This window comes from Odontomachus brunneus, unplaced genomic scaffold, assembly GCF_010583005.1.
Source record: "Odontomachus brunneus isolate Ranch 3 - 2012 unplaced genomic scaffold, Obru_v1 Obru_scaffold_110, whole genome shotgun sequence".
Taxonomy (NCBI): Eukaryota; Metazoa; Arthropoda; class Insecta; order Hymenoptera; family Formicidae; genus Odontomachus; species Odontomachus brunneus.
The window spans coordinates 1,018,907-1,043,362 of NW_022639560.1; the positions used below are offsets into that span (position 1 = coordinate 1,018,907).

Genomic DNA, 24,456 nt, shown 5'->3' on the forward strand with positions numbered 1-24,456 from the left:
GCGCGTGCACGCGACAGAGAAAGATAAATAGACAGACAGACAGAGAGAGAGAGAGAGAGAGAGAGAGAGAGAGAGAGAGAGAGAGAGAGAGAGAGAGAAAGGACAGAGGAGATAGAGACGTTCTTCATTGGTGATGATGCCTGTGATATAAACTTCGTCGTTGATCGACAGTGACCTCTCCCCCGCGCGAGATCCAGCGCGCGATCCGGTGTTCCCGCGAGCCGTCGGCGCGATCGTTCCGGGATCGCGCTGCGCCGTCGCGCATCATCGCCTAAGAGTCCGTGGGTGGAGATCACGACAAGGTAACGTGTGCAGGGAGAAAGAAAAGCCATTTAGCGCGAGGATAATTTATGCACGCGCGCGCTCGCTCGCCCGTCCGTCCGCCCGCTCGCTCACTCACTCACGCGTTTTCCACCGGCGAAACTCGATCGTCGTCGCATCGTACTGCTCCTCGCGTTCGCACCCTGCGGTGTCACGTATCGACATCGGCATCCGCGGATCGACTCGAAATTTGCTCGGCTGAGCTACGTTCTCGACTCGTCTAGTCGAGACGAGACGAGATGAGGCGACGCGACGCGGCGCGGCGGATCGATCGTGACGCCGGGGTATGAAATCGGTAATGAGCTGTAAATCTCCGGCTATAGTACATCGGACCGCGTGTGCGGGTGAGTCACACGCGTCACGGTACGGATACCGACGATGCCCGCCGACGACACACACGCGCGAACGTACACGTATGCACATAATATACGTAGACGGGCACCTTCCTCGGCGTATTCTTTTCCCTTCGGTAGAAAATCGAAGGAAAGGATAATAAGCGAGAAATACACTCTCTCTTACCCGCCGGCCGGTTCCGTGGTTGGCCGCGCGCGCGTGGGCGTAAACGAGAGAGAGGGCGAGAGAGACAGAAAGAGAGACGGAGAAAGAGGTACGGTCGGGCGGATCAAGAGAGAGAAGGAAAGAGAAAGACTAAATAAGAGAGAGAGAGAGAGAGAGACGGAGCGTGGATCGAGCAGAGGCGATTTTCTGAAAAATCCATGGTGAAACCTTCGTTAACGTCGGTTTAGACCGCGCGCGCTCACGTGCCGTCCATCGCCCGCGGGAGATAATCCCGTTTCGATCGAATCGACTCGAAAATCGCCGATACCGCGGCGAAAGCGGCCGCCGCCGTCGCGATTTTTAGCCGCGAACGAGCGCGACGAGCATTGGAGAACGGGCTTAATTGAAAGTACTGTTCGCGTATTATCCGTTTGCGTCGGGTCGTTCGTCCGATTCCTTCATTTCCATCGTCGTGAAAACGTCGTCGACACCGAAGCGACGAAGATGAAATGTCCGGCGTTTGTGCGCAGAAGGAAAGAATTTGATCGAATTGGAGCCAAATATCTGGTGAGACCAACTAGAACTCCGGTTGAAGTCACCAGAATTCTGTACTCAAGTCTAGATTCTGATTAACCAGGTTCTGAATAATCTTGTTAACTTGAACAGAACTCTAGTAGAACTTCAGCTGGAATTCTGATTCGATCATACTTCATCAGATATTTGGCTAATTAAAGTGACCGAATTTCCCAGCTCCAAATCCGGGACGCTTCATAAATATTTAGAGTGGGGTGGGAGATATGGCTTGAAATTATATACATATATGAAACAATATTTTGCTTATAAACATATAAAAAATAACATGACAATAATGAAGATCAACTATTAAGATAAAACTGCTGTTATTCTTCCTTAAAGTTAAGAAGAAGAAGTTAAGTTACTGCATTCATCAGAGTTACCGTGAGTTTCCTGCATTAGAAACATTTAAGAAATTCTCCGCATAATAGCATTCGAGAAAACCGGGAGATTTGGTCATCTTAGGTCAATCCGGCCAAGTTTTATTTCCCGCATGCGAATGAAACGACTGATTATCGCGCTTGGCCTGCCGCTTCGGCGGCGGCATCGACGGAAGATGCTCGTGCTTGACGAAGCGAAATCGTCCTCGGGAACGATCGCGCGAATGACTATCTGAAAATCGTCGGCGCGGAGCCGCGCACGCGATCGATGCGCGGTGTCGTCTTACTTCGCGGCAACGAGGCGTGTACGCGTCGGGATCGAGAAATGGGCCGGGGACGACGTCACGCTATTCTCAATTATGCGAGTAATAACAGTTCTGGCCCGACCTCTCTGACGCATACAGGAATCCGACGATTAAATTCGTCAAGTCCGCACCTGCGGAAAATAACGCGACGTGTGCTATTAGCCGCGTGAGCGAGAGCTGACGTGAGAAGACAAAAGTCTCGTCGATGATGAGTGCCTTCGCGCTCTCCCGTGCGTTCGGACACTCGCGCGTCTCGTTGTTGCCATCGTCGTCGCGTCGCCATCCGAATCGCCGAGTTTCCCTCTCGTGTGACCTCCGACAGCTTCCTCTTCCCGGTACTCTGAGGAAAGAATGTTTCATATATATTTGTATAGTAGATATATTTGTAGCTATAATCATATGTAGAAATAAATAATATAGAGTATAGATAATATCATATAGAGTAAAATTATGGTCAGGAAAATCATTTCTTTTCTGAATTTTCTACTATAATTAGGGACTATGTTAGGAACAATAACCTTGTATATACATTATTATTATTGTTTTATTACAAAAAATATAGTTGAGGCTGAAAATAACTGTAACTTTAGTTGGATTAGCTTTTTTTTATTGAATTCTATTGTAATGTTAATGACATTATCTTGTATGTATGTCACTGCTATCGTTTTATTACAAAAAATGTGGTTGGGGCCAAAAGTAACTAAATTATAGTTGGATCAACCAACTTTTCTTTCAGTGCATAAAATCGTAGCCCTCTGCGATCCTGTGATCGCAATATCGTGCTTCCTTCTACTTACTGATATAAATTGATTTTTCATTCATTGACAGTATATCCGATATAAATACCCAAACTACACACATGTTTAAAATCTATATCGATAATTGTTACTTGGAACTCGCCTCCAGTGAGATATTCAGATTTGAATTCAGAGTTAGGTGAGAATTTTTCAGTTCAATTGCGATTACAGATTTCACATATATCGTAATTCAATTGACAAACTTGGATCTGACTCGGAATAAGAATCTAAGTATCTCACATGAGACAAGTTTCAGATGAAAATTATTAACACGAGCTTGAAAGACGGAAAATAACAACAATGCCTGCTGCACAGAATATAAATAGAAACTATTGCTAAGATAAAACCGTTGTTACTTTTATTTAAAATTAAGAAGTGGCAAAGCTGCTGTACTTGCCAGAGCTGTGAATTTTCTAGAGATGATCTTGTTGTCAGATGGATTTAACAAGTTCTCTAAACTCCGGGACAGTTTGTCCCGAATCCGGGACAAAGGGTGGAAAACCGCGATTGACTCTAGTCACCTTACTGTTTCGCAATTGAAACACATCGGCGAGAACAACGCGATCGACGAAAGTCGGGACGGTAGTTGCATCGTTAATTTGGCGCGGATCGTCAACCCCTTTGTCGTTGGCTGCGATTCACGTTAGCGCGACGTGACAGAGCACGCGATCGGCTGCGAGACGAGACGGAACGAGTCTTCCAGCTGCCTCGCTGGATCGCGCAGAAAATAATACCGATCGTACGTACGTACACGCACCGCTCGTCGGGAAACCCGCGACGTTAGAAAGTATGCCGTAATATTGATTTATACCTCGCCGATTTACCGAGAGAGATATCCCCGCTGCATCGCGGACAATCCCTCGCGGTTAATCGCGCGCTCATTACGAGCCGACGAACGACAACCGCGACGGTAGGTGCGTATTATGCGCTCTCCTCGCTTGTGACTCCGCGCAATCCGGAGATGCGTATCGCGCGCGCGGAGGCGCAGGCACAGAGCCGTGCGCTGCGACGCGCACAGGTACGAAAACAAGCGGCGCGAAGACTAATAACTTAGCGATTTTTCGCGCGGCGTCGTTACGCGCCGCGCGACACCGCGCATTGCATTCCTTGACTTTCATGCGTCGGCATCCTCGCGCGACACGGAGCCGACGAACATCGCGTCGGTATCGATCTGGCATTATGATTATTATTGCGTTATGCGTCTCTCGTCGTGTATGTATGTCTCGTGCGCGCGCGCGCACGCGGATTGAGAGCTCCGTTAGCGACACGTATGCCGCGTACGTCGCGCCGCGAGATTTTACGATTTCGTCGCGCGTACGCAACCTGTGCACGCGGAGATCACCGTCGGCGAGCAGCCCGCCCGCGCTTCGCAAAGCCGTGGTTCAACTTACCCCGGCGTGTAGAGTTCCTCACCCAAAGGGGGACAAATTTGCACAATCACATATTGCATATGTACAGAGAGAACGATTTGGTTGAATCAAATAAACACTTCTTTGGAATAATCCAAACGAATTTTTTGATTGATCGAAGGAAATTTTATTTGACGCAACAAAAAATATTTATTTGCGGCTTAGTTCCAAAGAAATATTTTTGTCGTCAACCAAATAATTTGTTTGGACTATTCCAAAGAAACATTTATCTGATTCAATAAATCCCTCTTTGTGTGCATAAAAAAATTAACCAATTATAATTCACTGCAATAAAAGGATATATGTCTCTTATATCAAACTCGATTGGTCGATTTCATTGTGTATACGCACTATGTAAGTTTGTCTGAATAGTTAGGACATCACGTGATGATTGGATCTGTCATTAATAGGGAGAAGCGAATAAGAGTGAGAAAGAAACTCTAATAGAGATAAAGAGAGAAAGAGAATTATAAGACTGAAAGGACGAAACATGTTGCAATTTCCTGTATAGAAATATTTCTCAATATTTTCCTAGATACAACATAAATTCTACTTAAAATGTCCAAATTTGCTCCAAACATGAGTCCTCCGCGTAGAATCGAAACAGAATTTAAGCGATTCATGCTTTTTTTCGTTGATATATACTTCTATGATATCAAACAAGGAATCCCATTTTTATATCAACTACTATTACAATAAAATAGAATATATAGAATAGAATATTTTTAAAACACTGAGCATATTTTAAATAAATTTCCACAAATTTGTCGAAAAGAAAAGTCGAAAATAATTTGGATAGCAAAGGGTAAACATTTGCCAGGCTAAAATTCATTTGTGATATGAATTATGTCCATCACGTCTGGATATAATATGATAAGATGTGATATGTATTTCAAGCTGTCATAATGACGGATTAGTTGAATAATCAACATTCATAATGTAAACGCGTATGCAGATACGATGCAAATAAAGACTAGTGACTTTTAATTTGTAATAATTGTTATATAAAACTTGTCTCCCATGAGACACTTAAATTTGAATTTATAATTAGGCCTGAGTTTTCTACTTTCAACATGTAATGATGACATTGTATTTACAAACGCGATTTGTAACTGAAAAACTCATATTTAATTCTAACCTCGAATACGAGTATTCTCTTGAAACAAGTTTCAAGCAATAACTATTAATAAAGCTTTATTAAAACTTAGGATAGAATCCATTAAACTACTGAATAATAATATTATCTGGAAAGTCAAAATGTTGTCTCAACTCCAACGTAAAATGAAAACCTGAAAGATATTGAAAAAACTTTAGATTCCCTCAATTAGAATCGCATGTTTGAAACATTACACTTCTAACCAGAACCAGAACCCATAATTATTTTGGGAAAATCAGGCTGGATCTCTCAATTAGATCTCAAGAAATTTTCTACGCGGATTCTCTCTCTCACTCACTCACTCACTCACTCACTCACTTCTTCCCTATAAATGGCGGACAGTACCTTAACTGTTACCTAGAGGAACTCTACCCTGGCGTTATCGCGGGCGTTCTCGTTCGCGTCGCATCACGGCGCAAGTCGCAACGCTCAGTACGAAAACAGCCGCGCTCTCGTTATCACACGCGACTCATGGTCGCGCGAAGTCTTCCCCGATGTCGCGTTGTGTCTCCGATTGACGGCGCGCGCGCCGATAAGAAGCCAAAGTTACGGAGCTTTAATTCGGCGGACAATCACTCCCCGACAAGTGTCCGATTACGTTTATCGCGAGGCGCGGTAACCGGATAATCAGCCGCGACACGTGACCGCAATGAGCCACAGTGCTATCCGGTTTCGTAGGTCCCTACGTCGGGACGTTTCGTACGTAAGATCCTGCGCTTAATTGCGTCTCCTCCCGAGGAGGAGCGGAGAAAAAGCGGCCGTCTTTACCGCGTGTATCGTACGCCGCTGGGACCTGGCGTGTGCGAGCGCGCGTGGATAACCTCTCTGGTAATTTACGGGCGATTGGGTTGCTTTACGATATCGCTGCTTAGCGGCATGATTAACGCCCGATCGCTCGAACAGCGGATATACGCGATGTCCGAGCCGGTAGTCGGCGATTAATCCTCCTTCCCTCCTCCCTTCCTGCCGCGCTATCTTGAGAAAATTAAAACTAAAGTACAAAGTTGTTTCCCTCTCTTTCCCTCCCGCGATCGCACGAACGAGTTGGACTTATCAACGGTTAATTAGATGACAGTCGGCCATTTTGCGTAGACATCGGCCGTAGACATTCACAGTCGGCGTTAAGTGGCGTAAGTATTTACGAGTTACGCGTCGCGATCGGCTTTCCGCGTACTCGTCTGTTGTCGCGCGACTCGCTTATCGTCGATAAAACGATCGCCAATTGCCTCGCGTAATGAGATTACGCCAGGCGATTCCGCCAACGCGCTTTGTCGCGTCGAATAAGAACGTTTTATCGATCGCTGTCTGCTTTTTTGTTTTCCTCGCGGACGATTAAAAGGTGCGCGAGATGGATGAACTCGAATTCAGGAATGAATATCATCCGTGCGAGTGAATGTTTTGGTCGCTCGGAATCAGTTAGACTACTGAATAATGAAGCTATGGATAATCGATTTGTTTTGTTCAATTCGATTTCTTCACTTATCGTATGTTTGAAACACTTCTAACCAGAACTCGTGATTATTTGGGGAACAATTTCTGTGAATAAATTTCCTTTGTGCAATTGAATTTAACAAATTATGCGATCTCTGCTTTATCGTGGTGTTTGAAGTCGTACATTGCACTGACAAAAAAATGTTTATGGTATTTGTAGCTACTTACATAGAGAAATAATTATCATAAGTAATAGCTAAGAAAGTCATTTTTTTATTAAATTTTACGATAATGTTAGTAATAATAACTTTATATGCATGTTACTACTATTTTTGCATTAGAACGACCAAAAATATGATTGGGGTAAAAAATGACTATAATTTTAGTTAGATCAGCATTGAGAAAAAAATATTTGAAAATTTATTTGTGTGAGATAAAAGTTTATTTTATAAAAATTGACTTTATTTCAGGGAAATATACTTTATTTCACAGAGATATAAACTTTACATCCCGCAAATAAATTTTCAAATATTTTTTTCTCGGTGTACTATATAAGAATGCAAAATGCAGAAACAAAGCACATTCAACAAAATATTCACATTTTGAAACATTCGCGTAATTATACATATCAATCTTTGCATTGATCAAATTATTTTCAATCTTTCGCACAATTCCTGTGATAACTGAGTGATGAGGTTTACTCTTTAGTTTCTCCACTCGATTTAAAATAAAGAATCCGCTACACACGAATGAAAAGTCACTCGAATTCGAGTTTGTCACTCTGCTTTTCGAGTGGAATTTCACTCGGGGAGTATGGATAGGTTTCACTCGCTTATAACGATTGCAATCAATCCTGAATTTATATATCTACAATTAATTATAATTATAATTAATTATAATATAATTATAATTAATTATAATATAATTATAATTAATTATAATATAATTATAATTAATTTTAATTCAGCTCCTAATTCGCCCGGCAGTCGTTGACCGATCTTTCGATCAAAGTGCACGCGCCCGAATTCTTGGTCCGTCCGTCTCTCCGATCCGGACGTCGATGTCAGGAAAAAGGAACGATAATTTAATGATCTCTCGTTTTCGTAAGGCGGTGTCTCACGCGCGGGCGATTATAGTTATTTCACAGATACCTTTGCACGACGGTTATTAACGCTCGATCGGCGCAGCACGGATAGAAGTCGATCGGTATCGTTCCGCGAGAAAGAGAGAGAGAGAGAGAGAAAGAGATCCAGATGCCGATCGTTATCTAACAAGACTTTTCGAGCCCTTCGATTATGTGAGCCCCCTTTAACCCGCGGGAATTAAGTGGACACTTTCATTAGCCGCGACTTGAAACGGCAATTAGATCGCGACGGGGGCGGCGGGAAGTTACATAACGCGGGATTTACTTGTACCGTTAGGTATTCGAACGTGCGATTTGAAAGTCATTAAAGAAACCTCGCTCGTGGACGATTCAGCTCGATTCTTTTCCGTCACGACGACGCGACCGTAAAACTCGATCACGCTCGAAGCCGACGTAAACGTAATGTGCAATCTTTTTATCAGATACTTTTTATCAGATAATACTAAACAGATATTCGTTGTTCTCAATACGAAGAGAGTATTATACAATAAAAATTACTATAGAATTTTGTAACCGTAAAATAGATTTATACATATATTGCAGATTCACTATCCTTTCGTTTCATCTGTGCTATTAAAAAATTCGCTGTTTCTAACGAAATTTGTTTTGCTTCTAGCTAGAAATATAGTGAATTTCATTATTGATTATTATCAATTTCTTCTTTATTATCAATTACTATTTATATCCTTTGAGCAAGATAGTCTCTACTAAGACAATCTATTTCTGCACTATTAAAAACACACTAAAATTGAGAAAATTTTATATGAAAAAAAAAACTGTATAATATTCTCTCTGTGTAAATTTTTTGGAGTGTGGTCTCACTAAAAACGAGTAAAAATTGAAATAAAGATATTATGCCACTTATAAAGACTTAATCTTAATAAGACTTAATTACAAAAATTAAACTCAAACTTAGAGTAAATTCTTAATCCATAATGAATGAATATTTCTCACTGAATTAGAGTGAATTTGTTTCTATGACGTAATATTTGAATTCGCAGTATCACTCGAATTCGAATAACGACTCGGCTGTTACTTTATCCTTTAATAAAATTCCATACTCCATGAAATCTACAAGGTTCCGCTTCATACCGTAATCATGCGTCTCGTTACAAATCGATAGGCGGGGGTAGCTCATTACGCTCTCGCCGTTTTCAATCGACAACAGTCGTTGACCCGCTAATAGCGCCGATCGATCATCTCTCCCCCAGTGTGCACACGTCATTACCACGTCGAGTAAACGAATTTGCTCTTCTGTTTAGCAGGCGGAGCGCGCGCACTCGAGTGGATACGACGTCGGAGGATCATCGCGTGTCATCGTGAGTGTCGTTCTCGCGTCCTCTCATACGTGCGCAGAGTGCGAGTGAATCGATAGAATCGAGATAAAAACAGGAGCAAAAGGAAGAGAAACAAGAGGAACAAAACTGTCGTGGGCGGACCAAGAGGGAAAAAGAGAGAGAGAGAGAGAGAGAGAGAGAGAGAGAGAGAGAGAGAGAGAGAGAGAGAGAGAGAGACACAGATTGAGAGGGAGAGGGGAGGGAGAGTGTATCAACGCGTGTGTGAAATGGATGGTACGCCAAGGAAAAGCGAAGCAGTGCTAATATATGGATGCCCATGGGTGGAACTTGGCCGAAATGTGCCAGCGCTACCATCACGCTGTACCGGCGGCGCAGAGTTCGCCAGCTAGGGATCCCTCGGCTGCCATCGTGCAAGGCCTGTCAACCGCCGCGCACATCGATCAAGCCAGCCCGTCTTATTCCCACTACACGTGAGTTCACTTCTTCTTCGTTTTTTATCTCTCGTACTTACTTCACAAAATCAAACGTTCGCGATAAATCCGTCGAAGCGACAATCTCTCGCACGTTCCGTGGGATGAAACGCGTACGATCAGAGGTGCTGGCCGTTCGACACACGCGGGAAAATATTCTAATTGCTGGGAAAGGCAGAACCCTAATCTAGAACCCTAACCTTCTATATTCTCGATCGAAGTATCAAACTTATCAGGATTCAGAATGAAACAAGTAACATTTATTCGAATGCAATGCGAAGTTTTGTGTGAACGCGAAGCCCGCTCATTTTACGGTCGCGAAAATTCGTCAACAGCGCGCGAAACGGAAGGAGAGGAAGAGAGAAAGAGAGAGATATAGAGAAAAAAATCGTTCTAACCAGGCGAGGCCGCATTTCGATGGTTGAGCGCGTGGCCGGGCCCGGCCAGGGTGGGGGTGGGAAGGGGATACGGTCTTATCGCGCCGGCCGGGCCGCGTTCCCAATTGTATCGTATATATTAATAACGATACGGCGAATTAGGGATAAGTATACGACCGCGCCGGTCAGGCCCCTGGTAATCCTGTTATTAGCGCGGCGATTAGGGCAAGATGATCCCCGGGCAAATTGCAGGGGCGTATACCGCGCGTGTTTGGTTAACATAATCGCCAATCGGTATCGCCGTTCCCCGTGCGAGTCCCCCACGAAGGGAGAAAGGCGATGAGATGCGCCGCGTCCTGTCGCGTCGCGTCGCGCTTCTCTCACCCTCGCGCGCGCGTCGTTTCCCTGTTATCTGTATTTTCTTAACCGACTGCCCGAACCGCACCCCCGCATCGGCCCCTTCCGTCGCTCCTCGCGCCGGCTCCCCTGCGCGTGTCCTCGAGACAGTGTTAGTGTTGTTGGAAATCCATTAAATTGCAGTTTACGCTCGAGATTCAATGTTTCACTATCATTACGTCCGTGCTGCGAAGGCAAAGAGGATAAAAGTGGCCTTCCCTCTCTCTCTTTCTCTTTCTTTTCCCTTTCTCCCTGTTCCTCTCTCTCTCTCTCTCTTTCTCTCTTTCTCCGCTTACCGACCCTTTGGGACTGTTAAGGAGGAGGTTGGGAAAATAGCATGCGCACTGCCGCGCCGCGGCATGCGTCTCTAACGTATCGTGTAATTTCAGCTATTTCTTATCTCGTTTGCCCGCGGTCTTATTTGCTCGTTGCCCTCCTACGGCGGTCCGCGTGATGCGCCGCACCACTCGAGAATTTCATTTTTTACCCGCTGCGCCGATCTACCGTGCGATCTTTTTTCAAATCCCTTCGAGATCCGACCGGAAACAATGAGGGGAACGTTAAATGTTACAGAGTACCGTAGTCAAGAAGGTCAACGCGAACCGCTCGTTCTCGAGCGACGTGGATATTCATCGACGAGAGACTGCAAATATCTGACGTCTTCAATTCGCGAACACAGTTACACCTTAATTTCTGTTAACACACACGGGACACGTGTCGCACGGTTAAAGAGAGAGAAAGAGAGGGAGAGAGAAAAAAACCGAATCACAGAATCACCGCGTGACGGAGATTTTTTTTCGACCGCGGCGGTTGCTGGCGACGAAAATCAGCTCCATTACAATGGTTCCGTCCGGTTCCATCCGTTGCTCCCGCTCGGCCGTCGCACGGATCGCGGACCATGTCACGTTATTTCATACGTACACACGCACGCTAGATATTCCGGCAGATTTTGCGCGAGACTCTAGTCTGCAGACGAAGGAGAAAAAAGAAATCTCCAAGTAACCTGAGACTATATCGTGCCACTCATTATTAATTTATTTATCTTAGCCGAAATTCATTGAGTTGTTTGAAAGGTACACTGAAAAAAAATACTTGAAAATTTCCTCGTGAAACGTAAAGTTTATTCAGGTATTCGTTCACATACAGAGATAAAATTTATATTCCACTGATATCCCCTTCTTGGCTAAAAATGTATGCTAAAGGAATAAAGATGTGTGTGTGTGTATATATATATTTCACTGATATACTTTCAAGTATTTTTAAAATTTCTTGGAGTGAAATCTCACTTGAAACGAGTGAAAGGTGATAGTATTTTCACACTTGAGGTAATAGTGAAAATACTACCATTCAAAGTTACAAAAGTGAAGGTTTCACTCGGGCTTGGAGTAAATTCTGACACTATATCGTGAGAGAAAAAATATTTAAAAAATAAGCAATATTTATTCGATACGTATTAGTAACACATTTATTTCGATCTAAATTCTTTTATTTAAATGGAACAATTGTTGTCATGAAAAGCTAAGGAAAACGTATATTTTTCTATTTGAAAAATATATTATATTAGTATAAGTAGCAACATTATTATATGTGTATATGTATGATATTTACTGAGTAAATATCTTTTACTTCTTAGATATGTTTTCTCTCAGTGCATGAATGAATGTTTCTCAATCGATTGAATTTGCCCCAATACATTGTAAATTCATTCTGTTTAATCTCGAGTGCAAATATTCATTCGACGATTCAGAGTAGAAAATTCCGCATGAGTGAGAAATCACTCAAATTCTGAGAGCAGAAAGTTTCAAATTTGTGGCTCTGCTTTTTTACTCTACTTAACGTTAATTTTTACTCGAATTCGGAATAGTTTGAAGGAGAACCGAAGGAAATACTGCTCGCGCGATATCTCGTGGGCAATCGTGAATCTATGAATCTTTTTACGACATTGCGCAGCCGCACAGAGTGACTCGGAGATCCTCGCCGCGCGCGAGCCCGAGCTTTAAACACCGCCGCACGCAATTCTGTAATAACGCCGATACGTGCCCACATGTTGATCGATTCTCGTATTTACGAGGCTGAAATCAAAATGTTTAATCGCGAGTCGCGAGAGTGGCCCCCGATCGGCGAACTATTCGCCCCGGCCGTTTTCTCGATTGGCCTCTGCTCCGCTCGCGCAGAGTCCTCTTCGGGAACGTCGTGCGTTCAGTTCCCACTCGCATTCCTTTCAGCCAAAGCTCACGATCCCGATCATTAATTGGCAATATCAACGGCGCGCGTATTGTCGCGTTGCTCCAATGATACTCAAAAAAATCGTGCTAAACCAGGCACAATTCGAAATGTCACGGTTAAAATTTATCGCTGCTTTTTGCATTCGCTGGAAAATTGTGCTGTAGTACGTAGAAATTACAGCAAACAGAGCAAATTTAGGTGAGTGTAAGGATTATACATTCATTTGTCTTCTCGTCGCTAGTCTTTCTTGCCTACCATAGTTAATTTTTGTAAGAAGTGTGATTGGCTTTGATATGAACAAAACGCCGCACAGAGAACGGACTTTCTTGTTAAATTTCACGAGTGATTCAGATAGAAATTCGGTCTCTGTCACCTATATCGACGAAATGCTGAACGTACGCGATATCGCAGCGTTTGCTAGTCATTTATCTCAGCTGATTTCTTGTGACCAGATAATTTTTGCTGTGGCTGCAAGAGCATTTTTTGAGTACGAAAAGATTCACGCCGACGACGGATGAATCGCACGCGTTCTAAGTGTAACTTTACTTTCGTTTTCTTACGTGATAAGAATTAATATCTCGCAGTGATCGTGAGCGCAAGCATGTGTGTGTGTACGCGCGCGCGTGTGTCGGTTAGCTTACCCGAGTCGCAGCAGGCTCAATTTGCAAACATCGATTATATCGACGAAACGTCGATAATTCCGTGAACGACACGCTATACGCCGCCAGCGTATGCACGACTCGGTTTTTCCACGGCGCTTGTGCGTTCGCTGGGAACGAATGTCGCCATCGTCGCGAACGACTCTTCGAAAATGAGCGATTGCAAAAACGTCTTTTCTCTGCAAAAACTTTCCTCAGATTGAACCTCATAAAAATGAACATTGAGTCAACGCCAGATGTTTGATTACTGTTTATTCATTTTATAATTAGCTCGACAACACCCAGAAAATATTCCTTAGCGGAATCTTCTTATATATGGCCTTAAGAGGATTCTTCTCTAAAGTCAAGAGGAAAATATTCTTCTTCTTGTTAGAAGAAGAATATTCTTTTGACAAAGGTTCTCTCGCGGAATATGGGATTAACATCTAGCAACTGAAGTTCCTTCCTTTTTTTGGGATGTAAGAATATTTTCCTCTTGAAAAATCCTCCCCACATAAGATTCTGCTAAAAGTGAGATTATATTTTATTTTGGTGATACGCAACAAATTTTATTCTAATTTTCATTACATTGTACTTTCAAATCTCGTGCATTTTTAAATTTTTGCCTCACTTTTTCTCTGTGTTGATTTTTATTTTACTAAAAATGAACATCAATGTATTTAGTCGAGTGCTTGATTATTTTTTATTCACTTTACAGTTGACTCTGCATATGTAACAACTTCTACTATAGACTTTACTGTAGTGTACTCTTCAACTTTGTCTATTTTCTCTATTTCTATCTCACATTTCTTCTGTCGTAATTTTTACTTGATTAAATATGAATTATTCTACTTTCTACTACACTGTACTTTCAATTCTCGTTCACTCTCTCTTCGTTTTTGCTTCACTTATCTTCTGTGTGAAAATTGTCATCTTATAATCAGGTTTTCTACGACATTCGTGGGCTCGCTAGGAGGGACGCTCGTTTTTGCGTCATCGCGAACGACTGTCCGAGCGATTCCTTTTTGCGACACACGCGTGACACGCTGTGGATTTCCCGTGAATTTTCAGCCAGGTATCTCGTGGCGCTTTTTACGGCTTTACTGCGGTGCGCCTGTATGCGAGATCGTAGGAGCGTTTACGGGACGATGACGTCGCGTCTGACCCCTGCACGTCGTGTGTACTCGTGGTCATCGACGACCTTGTAATTTCTGCGATTGCGGTGACTCAGATATCGCTGACTTGACGATTAAACAACGACCGCCGCGGCGTTAATTACGGATTAACGTCGCGGTTATAGTTATTTCGGCGTGCGAAATGCGCCGACGCGTTCCTCTCCAACGGAGCGCGCTCGTTCGCGTTTGTTGTCAATCAGTCGCGCGACTGCGCGCATGCGATAATAACACTGTTAATTCGTCATTTCCTCGATCGAGACGACAGGAGAATTGACGTTCTCGTTAATAACTTCAATGATAATTCGAATATTTCATCATTCAAGCCGAAATTCTCGCGAATTTATTACGTGCGAGCGTGGCGACGGCAACTCGCTTTAAATATCACCGCTATTGTTTCGCAATTTGCAACGAATACAAAGAACAAGATTACGCAATAACTAAGTTATATTTACACGATAGACATAATAGAGAGTACGGGGCGCGACAAGGCGACACGACTTTGGACGACTTAGATGACTTTGATTCACTCGAGGTTGACGTAGGACGATGCGCATGCGTACGTGTGTCGTTGGTCTATTTTAAAACGATTGTAAATCTGTAGTGCGCTAAACATAATGGCGATGGCGACTTATTGGTGAATCAAGACTCATTTGCAGCTACGTAAATTTGCTTCATTGAGAACAATAGACACGTGGATTTACAAATTAAGGACGTTTAAATGCCGGATATCACTTCTCCCGTCAAACGGAAGCTTCGTTAGGAAAAGAAGAAACGAAAAAGAAGAAAAGAATTTCAGGGCGCGAACGATTGTCGGGGGAATGATTACACGTAGCGATTTATGCAACAGCTAGCGATAATATGTCACGTGGATTTTGTACTTCTGACCGTGGAATTCACTCTGATTAGAATCGACCTTAATTCGTACTCGGTTTTGTTCGTTGAAAAAAGATCCGGTAAAACGGACCAAGTCTTGGGAGTTGCGCAAATCTTGTCGCGCAAACTGCAACAGTCGAATAAATAAATAAAATAATTTATGGAAATGGTTAATAAAAATGGAGTCAAATCTCTCTTAATAATTTGACGAAATCGAACTGTAAAATTGAGTCAACTCTATAAAAGTTAAATTCTATAAAAGTTAACGAAATTGAAACGTAGTCGTATCATAAAAATGTTCCTTTAACCGCCAAAGAATTAATCTAATTGCATTATACAAGTAGGTCTACCAAGGTAGTTAGAAACTTAAGTAAATTAAACATGATCAATAATATGATGGATCAAATTTGTAATCGTCTCATTAAACTAAATTAGCATAAATAAATATGTTATTAGTAGCCCCCAAATAAAAGTGTCGTTAATTAGAAAACCGATCTATTTCTGCAGAATGCCGATCTATTTCTCTATATAGAACAAAATCTCATAATGTTTATTGTAAAATTCTCTCTATGTATTTTGCCAACCCTGAAATTGTTCTTCTTACACGATTTGATTGGTTCTTTGATTCATTTTATTTTTTACAGTGTTCATTCTCTCGTACAAATCTCTTTCATATCTATCAAATTATCCGATAAAAGATATCTGTCGGGATTTTTTATCGATCTCTATATTTTGGTCTCTCCGCGATGTAGATCCGCAATCATCGTCGAAAACGACGATATCCCGAGCAAAAATTTTAACACTTTCAACTCCTGAACTTTCAAACATCTGTACATTCCGAAGGATCAGTGTATATTTAACACACATGAAAAATGACGTCCTATTTAGCGCTACTGAATGATAGGACACGCACAGAGAACGCGTTTCGCAAAAGAGGTAGACTTCAGAGTATCAAAGTAGACGTTAAATGGGACATTTGAGGTGGAAAGCAAGATCAAGATTTTGACTCGGGATGATATCTTGCGCGGATCAGACGGCACCCTAGGAAGCTCCATCCTAGAAAAGGTGTTTGGAGTGTTTTCGTCGCTCGACGGGTATCTCTCCGCCGGCATCACGCGGACACCTCTCTTCCCGAGGTTGTGTAGAAATCTTCGATTCTTCCTTACTCGGTCGCAGGAAGTCGTACGTAATGGCTCCGCAACGTTGCCGCGAGGTCAGAGAAGGTATACCAGCCGGGGTACACACGAACGAACCGGACGAACGGATGGACGGACGGACGGACCAACTCGCGACGGACGCGGCGTCCGTTCCGCAGTCTTAAACCCGTAAAGGTTTCGGGGATGCGCTTTCTTCGTTCTCAAATCTGAAACGCGCCGGAGCGTTAGTAGTGCAGAGGTGAGCGGCTGGGGTCGTGACTTCCGCTTGCTAACCGAACATTGGGCATTCGATTTAAAAGTTTAATCAGCAGCTTATAAAATTACAGTCTGTGCGTGCACGTCACTCCGCAGTTACGGCGCTCTACGTTCCGATCGCAATGCGCAGAATTATGCGTCGCATGCAAGTTATTAATAGTTGGTGAATATAACTCCGATTGCCGTGACGTGAGACAATCGATAATGTAAACTTTATAACTTTGTAATTACAATTGTTAACCTAATATGCTGTATATTGATTTAATCATATACGGAAAAGAGAATTTGATTGAACCAAATTGTCTTTGGACTCGAGAGAAATGTTTGATTGGTCTGGGTAAAATTCGAAATGTCACAGGTAAAATTTGTCGCTGTTTCTTGCACTTGCTGGAAAACTGTGCTGTAGTCTATGTAGAATTTTACTAATAGTTCAGCAATATCCGCAAACAAATTGACGTAGGCGTAAAGATTATACATTCGTTTGTCTCTCGTCGTTGATCTTTCTTGTCTACCACAGTCAATTTTTATAAGAAGTGTGACTGGCTTTAATCTGGATGAACAGATTGAAAAAAGACTTTTTTGCTAAATTTCATGAATAACTCAGATAGAGATTCACTTTGTCATCTATATTCATTGAATACAAAACACATGCCATATCGTAGTGTTTATTAGTCATTTACATTCATCTTATCTAATTTTTTGTATCCAAATAATTTTCATTATGTAACTGTAAGGCCATTTTTTCGAAAAAATGATGAAATGATGAAAATATGGACGAAGCAGAATTACAGTTGATGTCATCGGAGTTATGTTCAAATTAACAAGAAGTTAACCAAATAAGATTTCTGGTTAACCAGAAATTTACGAATTTCTTTTCCGTATGAAATTTGCGTCATATACAACGTAAATTTTTTGTTATATTCGTAACAGAAATAAATTTACACTTAAAAGTTTCTCCAAGATTCTCATTTCACATGGCATTGTTTCGAGTAAATTCTAACAATATTTTCCATATTTCTATTTCGTTATGCCCTCCGTGCGATGAATATAAAGCAATTACGAGGAATTCAAACTTTGCACATCGGCGAGTAAAGTCACTGCTAAATTTACATATATTTATCTGGGTCGATCGACAACGGTGCACCGATAAATCGTTTCTTACACTCGGAGAAAAAGATATGATCGTGGCGACTATACGAGTGCACAATTGTACAAATTTTGTATGTGAAATTCATGTGTGTAGTTTAAAAAAATAAACTATTTTACAGTTATATATTGTAACTAATGTTGCAATTCTAAACAGAATTTTAAGTTCCGCAACTTGTTCTCGTAAAATTCGTGAATACTTATAAGTAGATTCACAATTCTACGCGTATCATATGTTTTACTTGTAAATGTCTTAACTTACGTGAAATCGTAGATATTTATGAGTAATTATGCAACGTACGGTACGTATAGAATTCTCATAAGTTCTTACGAATTTTACGAGAGCAAGTTACGAATCTTACAATTCTATTTAAAATTTAGCATAAAGCTAAATATGGTTACGAGAGCTCTATACAGTATCTGTGTAATTCCCGTAACCATTCAGTTTACAATTTCAGTTGCAATTACTGCAAAATATAAAAATTAGTAAACAACACACATTAATTCTGTATATAAAACTCGTACAACTGTCATCTATATAGTTACCACGAGCATGTTTTTCTTCCTGAATATATAAGAAAAAGAGAGAAAGATTGTTGTTGTGATTAATTATTATTATCACTGAAAAATGTAATTTTTTTATTACACTCAAGCAGCAGCAGATTTATTTGAAGGTTCTCAGATTTTCGTATTGCATCCTAACATACTGTTTCGAGTAAATTACGGCAATCATTTTCGTACTTATATCTCGTTATTCTATATGACAAATATGAAGCAATTGTGTGCGGTGCCATTGCGATCTTTCTCCCAAGCATTTTCCCGTTTTGCTGCCAGAAATTTTCGCATATTGATTTGTTTACGCTCTATCGGCTCTATTGCGTAAGTATTGTCGTAAGTCGCGGATTAATTCACGCGCATATGCATCCACGAACGCAAATGTGTGAAGAACGTCATACGCATCATGCATTTGCACATCGTCGTGTAAACATTTTATGCGAGTCTGCACCGTTTCGCGTCGCGTCGTCGAGCAATGCAAGGGTGTGTTCGATCGGCGCGATTATTTGAATAAAATGCGTCAGCCGTCGTCAGACCTTCGCGAAAGACCGGTCGAAAGCTTTCTCCGTACTTCTCTCAAAGGCTCTGACCCCCCTTCTCTCCCCGCGCCCTTCCCCCGTCCTCCCCACGGCAGAGAAGGGGGGAATAATTTAGCCGGGGGAACAAGTGTGTCGTTGTGACGAAGAGAGCGACTGCCTCTCCGCGCACGGAGAGTCCCGCTGCTGCCTGTCGCTGCGTGCCGAACCGTGCAGGACACGCGGCTTTTCCCTCCTTTTCGCAGGAGAGCCGTGGAGATTCATGAGGCTCAACGGACATGCCGATTTAGAGGATCGCCGGTGTGTTCTTTGTCTCCCTGCTCGGCCGAGTCTGACGTGTATAGCGTGTCCGTGCACGGGTCGTGGCCCGGCAACGGCTATTTGTAACGTGGATGGCGGCGCGTCGGTGTGGAAGGATAACTGTCGCTTTTCCTTGACACGCTTTGTGAAACGTCGTCCTCCTCCATCACCTCGTCGTCGTCGTCGTCGTCGACGTTGTTGTCGCATGGTTGTCGGAAATCTTGAGATATTTTATTTGCAACGCGGAAGAGCGCCCCTCGTTACTGTTCATTCGCTACTCCGACCGGCCGGCCGATCGATCGATCGATCGATCGAACGATCGACGGACGTCGAGGTACATCGCGGAGATTAACGGAAGATTATACATCGTTCGATTAAACGGTTACAAGCTTCGCTACGGGCGGCGAACATATTGCACGAACGATAACTATACATAATCCGCTGGCGCATCGCGTAATATACTGCATAAATTATCTCGACCGGCGCAAATCTTGGCGCTACGTTCTGGTATGATCGACTGCACTGCACAGCACTGCATTACAGAAAGAGGCGTTCGATATTTGTGAATATGATCGCGCGATCAAAGAATTGTAGTCGAGAAAAGTATTTTCGCGCTTAGATCTGTATTAATAGTTGTTACTTGAGACTTGCCTCAGATATTTAGATTTTTAGAGAACTCAAGTACAAGTTCTTCAGTTGAACTATGACAAGTGTGACATCTATATCCAGTAGCATAGCCCGGAGGGGGGGGGGCTGAGAGGGCTGTAGAAAATTAATTTTCTGGATTACGCAAAGTGTGAGAAAAATTTTTTCGAATGACCTCTTTTTTTCTAAATTGAAGTCTAAGTATCTCATTTGAAACGAATTTCAAATAATGACTATTAATACGGGCCTTAGAGTGCTACTGTAATGTTAATGATAATAATCTTATACACGATAAAATATGTTTGGTCAGATTAAGCAATCCTAAAATACGGACGGAACAGAAGATTCCGGTTGAAGTTAGCAGAATTCTGTTTAAATTAACTAGAAATTTAGTGGCTTCAACCGGAATTTCGGGCTTGTTCATATTTCACTAGAAATTTGATTAATCCAACCGAATTGTTTTTGCCCGAGTATGCGCACATTGTTACTATTTTCTCGTTAGAACAAAAAATATTATCAGCACTCAAAAATAACATTTTTATAAGATCAAGAATTTTTCTCTCTTAGTATATACGAATTATATGCGTTGCATAATAACAATCATCATCATCGTTACGACAGCTATATCGAGTACGACAAAAATACAAAAAAACACTCTACGAGTATTTTCTTAGAGTGAAATTTCATTCGACAAGTAATCACCGAGAGTCACTCGAGTTCTCAAGTGATGTTCATTCATACAGAGTAAATTCTCCGCTCTGAATCATCGAGTGAATCTTTTCGCTTGATTGAAGAGTAAATCTGATGTACTCTATCGTCAGAGGAAGATATTCACTCTAATTGAACGAAACATTCGCTCATACGAAGTCAGAATCCACTCCAAGCTTGAGTGAACTTTCCACTCTTTCGAGTACTCTCAGTATCGCTTCGAGTGAGAATACTGCTCGTTTCGAGCGAAATTCTAAGATGTCTAAGAGAGCAGTAGAAATGCGCGTGAAAAGCGGGGCAACAACGACAACACTCTTCTACGGGGCTCAAGCCTCGACAAAAAGGGAAAAGTTATCCTGCAACTAGCAAATAACAACATAACACGTATATGTATTTACTACTTTATGGCCAAAAAGAGAAAGAGAGAGGAACGGGACTTGGTTTACAAAAAATATATTTTTAGTAACTTTCAATTAGAACACATATTGCTAGGGAATAGCTGGGCATATGTGCAATCCTTTGTACACGCGTGCTAGTCGCGCACGACGAGTCTGTTATCGGCGGCCGTCGAGTTTGACAAAGAGCGCGGGATTGAGGCTTAATCCGACGTATCAGTCTTCCGACGATGACTCCCGGCGAATTAATATTTTCGAAACGGCGCGCCGGGCTCATTGCATTCGCGGTTGGAGACCGCTTCCTCCACTCGCGGTGCAATCACCCCACATGAATCATTAAAGAAACAATGCTGAAGGCAGTGGCGTATCTATCATATATGCGTGGGTGTACAGCTGCGCGGGCCGACGCCAGGCGAAAGCCGAGGAACCCCGTCCGCGAGTTCAGAGGTTTTTTCGCCGTTTCGCGCGTACCTGACGTGCGGACGCCGCGCGATGAGCTTCCCCATCGGCAACGAGGTGTCCGTTATTGTCTCGTACTCAAGCCGCGAGTCGAAAGTGCATTTTTCTTCGCCCATTCGCGAAAGTTCTGTCAGTGGAATCGCCGTTTCGACGTTCCGAGATTGAAAACTGGGATTGAAAACAATTTCAGAGCCGTGACCCTTAATCCTTTTGCTACCAACAAGATGTATACGTTCCGAGACGTTTTCCCTATTAATATTAATATTAATCTTGTTTAATTGAATATAAACACACTCACATGAAAAAAACGCAATTGAAAAACCAGCTTTTTTGGTATTCAAAACACATGAACTATCACTTTACTTATCACCGCGTTGGGACAAATATGCCCTTTCAAAAACCTCAGTGGAATATCCCCATCTCTTTAGTACCAAACATAAAATTTTTTCTTCTTGCTAAAACTATATTATATTAATTAATTTACTTCTTGCTAAAACTATATTATATTAATTAATTTATTATTATTTAACTATATTGTATTTATTATTTTTATATATTTAATAAAAAAACAATTTATGAAAGTAAAAAAATTATATCTTTGTAAAACAAATTTAATAGCGAAAGAGTTAGGTTGGCGTCAACATGGAAAGAAAATATTATATATAGTTCTTTTCTGCGAATAAATTCTTTTTAATTTTACCATATTTTCGCGCAAGAATAGATTGTACGGAACCAATATACAACAGGAGATTATACACAACAACAATGGTCATGTCGGCCGTGTCCATTTGGTGTGCGTGTTCATTGCGAAAGAAACAGTGGAGAAGAATTCTCAAAATACCCTTTGTGAAACATAAGTACTTTTCCTATGTTCCAAAAAGAATACTTTGCAATTTCTTTTCCGCTGTGTGTGTGTGTGTGTGTGTGTGTGTGTGTGTGTGTGTGTGTGTGTGTGTTTCTCTCATAATGAAGATGTACATACACAAAACGCATGGCCGACATGACTCTTGAGTCAACTTGATCCGTTAAGAATCGCGTATTGAATGCGATCAACAAGCGAACAAAGCAAACAACAAGCGAATATAAACAAACCCGGGACAATACTAAAAACAAGTATTGAATATAAACAATAACGAGAGACACAAGGGAAGCTAAGATTGAGATTAACCGTTTCGACAAATTGGAATGTTCAGCAATCCGCAATCTTCGATCTACAACACCTATCTAAAGCCTGATGCAGGTTCCCTCCGCAAGACACGATATCGTCGCACTCTCGGGCCAGCTGGCTACAGCTAGTAGTCGGTTCTTCGCGTCGTAAGGGATGACAGAAGTCGTTCGCGCTATAGCCGGCTGGCGAAGTTTACTGAATGAAAATGCCGGTGCGTTTTCGCGTCGCCCGCCGTCGCAGCATCTCTGGCGAGCCACACGAAACAATGGCCATTATGTGGGACACCCGCGCGCGCGTACGTACATTCATCGGCGGAATACGCGCGCTCTGTCACCACGTTTACCTAGGAGCACGCGGTGCATCCGCGGAAGAAGACGACGGTCTAAGTAACGTGCGTATGATGCGTATGGTCGCGTACACCATGCGAATACACACACGCACACACAGACACACCAATACGCCCGTTGTACCATGCGTGTACGTGTGCGCGCACTCGCGATGGGTTTCGTGCGCCGCGAACGTACGCGACAGCTGTTCCGCACTATTATGCCCGGCGTGCGCGGTCGCATAATGCCTTAAGGACAATCGTGGGAATTCCATTAAGTGGCCTTGAATGGTTCATTCATGTCGATCAACTCTTTTCCTAACGGGGTTGACAGATCAATCGCGCTCTCCGGCACGAGAGCGACCCACGGGATTTCACTCGGGCCGTCGCGCTCGCTCGATCTCTCCGTTCCGCTGCGACACGATGGAAAGCGAGAAACGGAGAAAGAGAGAGAGAGAGAGAGAGACAGACAGACACAGACAGTGAGAGAGAGGAGGAAGGGGACAGGCGGAGAAACGCCAAAGTCAATTACTATCGTGTAGTCGTGGTACGAATCGCGATCTCTCGCGCCGATCGCGGTCTAGCTTTTATCGTCTCCTCGCGGAAATCGAACGCCGCGAATCGATCGGGACTTGGCGCAACCGCCCGAGCTCGCTTATCGCCGCGGCGTTGCGCGCTCGCGAGTGCATCGCGCTGCACTCTCTCTCTCTCTCTATCGTTCGATATAGTCGACGATATAATCTGCAATTGATGTATCTTATCTGTCTGTTATACTACTATCTGTTATATTTGACATTCTGTATACCGTGCAAGAGTGTCTACATATCGTCTCTCGTGTTCGCGTGCCAAAAGAGGACGATACCGCGGATTTAACCTCAGAATGGATACATGAAACTATCATAGTCTTCAATGGATTGGTGCTCTCTTTCCGCTGGTATAATCTGTGGATATTTTTATACTTGGATATCCGGAAAATCAAACAATTTTTAAATACAGTAACATACTTTTATGTTTATATAACATATTTTTCTTTACGTGAATATATATTCCCCTCGTTAATCTGCGTGTAAAAGTTAAGGCAAACTCAAGGAAGAAAAAATGTATACTTTATTTGATATTTTGTTCTTCTTTTGTATACCTTGATACAAAACTAAATTTTTTAAAAGTATTTTTGTATATTTCTTGTTGATCGTATCTTAACACTTTTATGCATAGAATGACTTGAGAAATATATAAAATGATAATGACAACAAAACAAATAACTGGATACTCGGAAACCTGAATATATATATATATATATATATATATATATATATATATATATATATATATATATATAT

The 24,456-nt window shown here is 42.3% G+C and overlaps 1 protein-coding gene across 8 annotated transcripts in view; it reads left to right on the forward strand.

The window, feature by feature from the left end:
• LOC116849274 (putative transcription factor SOX-15) overlaps positions 1–24,456 on the forward strand; it is a 79,255-nt gene that overhangs the window by 24,860 nt on the left and 29,939 nt on the right. For 4 of the 8 annotated variants that reach the window (XM_032826251.1, XM_032826247.1, XM_032826248.1 and 1 more), the window contains exon 3: positions 9,277–9,782. In XM_032826251.1, the coding sequence (XP_032682142.1) occupies positions 9,619–9,782 (164 nt within the window). In that variant the 5' untranslated portion in view covers positions 9,277–9,618. Of the gene's footprint in view, positions 1–57; positions 303–5,455; positions 6,570–9,276; positions 9,783–24,456 lie in introns of those variants that run through there. The other 4 variants (XM_032826249.1, XM_032826253.1, XM_032826252.1 and 1 more) reach the window with 4 other exon arrangements.